At 53.0% G+C, this 3089-nt stretch overlaps 1 protein-coding gene across 1 annotated transcript; it reads left to right on the top strand.

Annotated features, from left to right (window-relative positions):
• Window positions 1-133: 133 nt before the first annotated feature.
• On the top strand, window positions 134-871 carry J4E82_011704 (uncharacterized protein; the record flags this gene model as incomplete). Its single annotated transcript, XM_051737895.1, has 3 exons — window positions 134-211; window positions 268-777; window positions 857-871. The coding sequence occupies 3 exons, from the start codon at window positions 134-136 to the stop codon at window positions 869-871; spliced, it is 603 nt and encodes a 200-aa protein (XP_051582346.1).
• Window positions 872-3089: the final 2218 nt, after the last annotated feature.

The raw sequence follows: 3089 nt of genomic DNA, 5'->3' as shown, positions 1-3089 counted from the left end.
CCAACCACAGCGCAGTCTCACTTCGCTCTTCCAAGATCCAGAGCAAACTGCGTGTGTCTCGAAAAGTGGAACCTCGTACAAATGCGGTGCTACATCCCCCAGGCAGAACAACGCTAGTCTGACAATCAGTAAGATGACTACACTAGAAGAAACACCGGGCTGGAACCAACGAGATCCAGCCATTGCGGACAACTCTGGCCATACAGATGAGGTGATCTGATCTCCTTCCAAAAACGCTAGCATATCTTGCTGACCATGTGTCCACAGCATCTGGGCGCTACTGAACCGGCCGCGCTACGTTCGCGACACAGTTTACATGCTCAGTCCTCACCTCGCATCGAGGAGGTTGGCAGTGTCGGCCACGTGCAACTATCGTCGCACCCTGATGTTGTAGCGAAGCTCCAGGACGTAGGATGCCAGGAACACGAGACTCCGGAAAACTCACGTCAGAAAGGACTAGAGCCGTGGGAGCTGGCTAGCCGAGAATCACAAAGAGCCCATGCTTATACGCTTGAGGAAAAGGATTCACCGCTGTCTGCGTTGCTCACAACCAGGAAAGTCTCGGAGACACGAGAACAGCAAGAGATGCCGGGCAAGCTGGAGATTCTGGAGGCCATGCCTTCCGCGCCCGCTGATGAGGCGGTTCACAGAGAGCCCGAGCTGCAAGCAGCAAGCAAAGCGATGTCTTCTACGAAGAGGTCGAGCGATCACACCCTCGAAAAAGCCACACCTCTTTCCCTCCCGGGTGGCTCAGTCGAGGAGCTACATCTGGCATCGGTGAGTTCAGAACGGACACCGGGGCGACTCTCCAAAGATGGCTGGATTCATGAAAGGACCGCGATACAACATGCCACAGCTGAACCCGACGTGAGCGATGAGCCCTCGGGATTTTTAGCACGATCCGAGCGGTCGATGTCACTATCTGCAAAACAGAGCGGATCCGTCGTGCAGCATCGTAGAACGCGTGCATGTACTGTGCCTATTGCAGCAACACATCGTGCACCGATTGCACCCTCAGGGTTATTTACTCAGCTAGGGTTGAGACAAGACACAAAACCCACAGCTGGGCAGGCATTTGTCAAGCAGGATGTCAATGTTCTAGCTGGGAGCAGAAATGCCAAAACGTGCCCACTGCCTGCAGCGGTTCTAACAGTCTGCGCGCGCCATACTTCTGAGCATAATGAGCCTTTGAAGGCTGACATTGGAGATCTTCGGGACCCGACGACTTTGAACTGGAGCGTCAGAGAACCTGAAGTAGTACGTGAATGGGAAGAGCAGGTCCGTGTGGCAAACAGTATGGACACTACTGATAGAAAGCAGACTGATTCTGTCGCCCATGTTTCGTTAAGCCCAAAGCCACCGAGTTGTGGGGAAGTGGACCAGAACTCTGCGCCCAGGCGATATGAGGACGGCTGCCGCACTGTCAGCCGCTTCGCCTCACCCGTAATCGAGAGCGTAGGCACATATCCAACAAGCCCTAGTAAGGAATCGCGATCAACCCTTGAAAGGGTAAACCCGTTTTCGGATGAACTAGCTGTGGTTCCACGGCCATTGCGAGAGCCTTCTGTGACTGCGAGCTGTAGTGGTTCACCGATCAACCAGAAGAGGTTGCATGACATGAAACTTGCACCACAGCACATACAGCCCCTGGTAGATGATGGCAGGTATACTCAGCGATCGACTACCCCGTCCCACGAACTATCTCAGTGCGACATCCAGTCATCACAGCACCGCGATGCTTGCCCAGTGAAGCCAACTTACAGTAACGCAACACTCGCTTCTGAGCCACACATCCCTATGCGTAGGACAGATCGGAGCAGCGTAGATCGAGCAGTAGCAACAAAGCCGATGGATGGTGCTACCCACGTCGGACCAAGGAGGAACAAACCATTCATGAAGCGTGTCAAGACTGGGTGTGGAATGTGCAGAAGGCGCAAGAAGAAGTGTGACGAAGCAAAGCCTGAATGTAACAACTGCACTCGTATCGGCATCACCTGCCAAGGCTACATGGACAAGATGACACTGCAAAAGAACGGAAGCTCAACATCTCTGCCTTCGTTATCAGATCAAGCGCCAAAGCCCGTAGATACACATCAGCCCCAAAGTAAACCACGCCGCTGCAAGCTGGCAGACATACTCAACAACGAACCTAGCCTTGGTAGTGACCACAGCATCTACCAAGAACCCCACGCTCCCGTTCAGCGTGCAGACACTAACGGTGGTGTTACTGTCGAAGAACGCGAGTATCAACTGCCTGCACCAGGCAGGGAAACGGACAGGCATGATCTTTCTCGCGCATCGCGACCAAGAGAGCAGTCATATCCTTATCGTCCTCCATATCCGCCTTTGCCTGTGCATGTTCACGAGAGAGACGTGTCTAACGAAGACCGTCGAGCGATACACCCGATCCAAATTCCAGCTCTGGTGTACCACAAGGCACGCGGATATGACCAACCACCGCACAATATGGGTCTTAGCACAGCCATTCCTTCTGCGTCAGCGCCTGATCCATACTGCCAGAGAACACAGTCGTCGCGATTATCTTTACCAGCTATGACGGATATTGCACTGTCGAAGCCATCGCTATGTTACCATAAGCAAGCAGCGAGTCTTCCTAAGACTGAGAAGCAGAAGATGTTAGATGGAGAGCCTTTCATGCCCTATGATACTCAGTTAGTTGATGATCGAAGGCAGTGCGCAGCTATGCTATATCACTTCAACAAGACCCTCGATGTGATGCCTGGGTTTGTGCAGGATATGCGCGAGCGATATTTCAGGGCAGCTATAGATGCAGCTTGCACCCGGCCCCATTGCGGAGACAGTCCGGGCAGCGGTCGGCTCGGCAGCAACGCACACGTTGTCACACCGTTTCACTGCGATTACGGCTACAACGTATCCATTGGCGACAATGTTATCATCGGGCGTAGTTCTCGATTACTCGATTCAGCCAAAATAAGCATTGGAAGAAACACCAGGATTGGCGCGTGTGTTATCATCACGACTTTGGAGGCGCCAACTGACACAGAAGCATCGAAAACAAGCTGCAGTCTTGAAGTCGCTAGAGATGTCTACATTGGCGAGAATGTCTA

The sequence above is a fragment of the Alternaria postmessia genome, assembly GCF_024291825.1.
Source record: "Alternaria postmessia strain BMP 2775 chromosome Unknown scaffold_327, whole genome shotgun sequence".
Classification (NCBI taxonomy): Eukaryota; Fungi; Ascomycota; class Dothideomycetes; order Pleosporales; family Pleosporaceae; genus Alternaria; species Alternaria postmessia.
The sequence above is the reverse complement of the archived record's forward strand: the minus strand, read 5'-3'. Positions and strand labels throughout refer to the sequence as shown.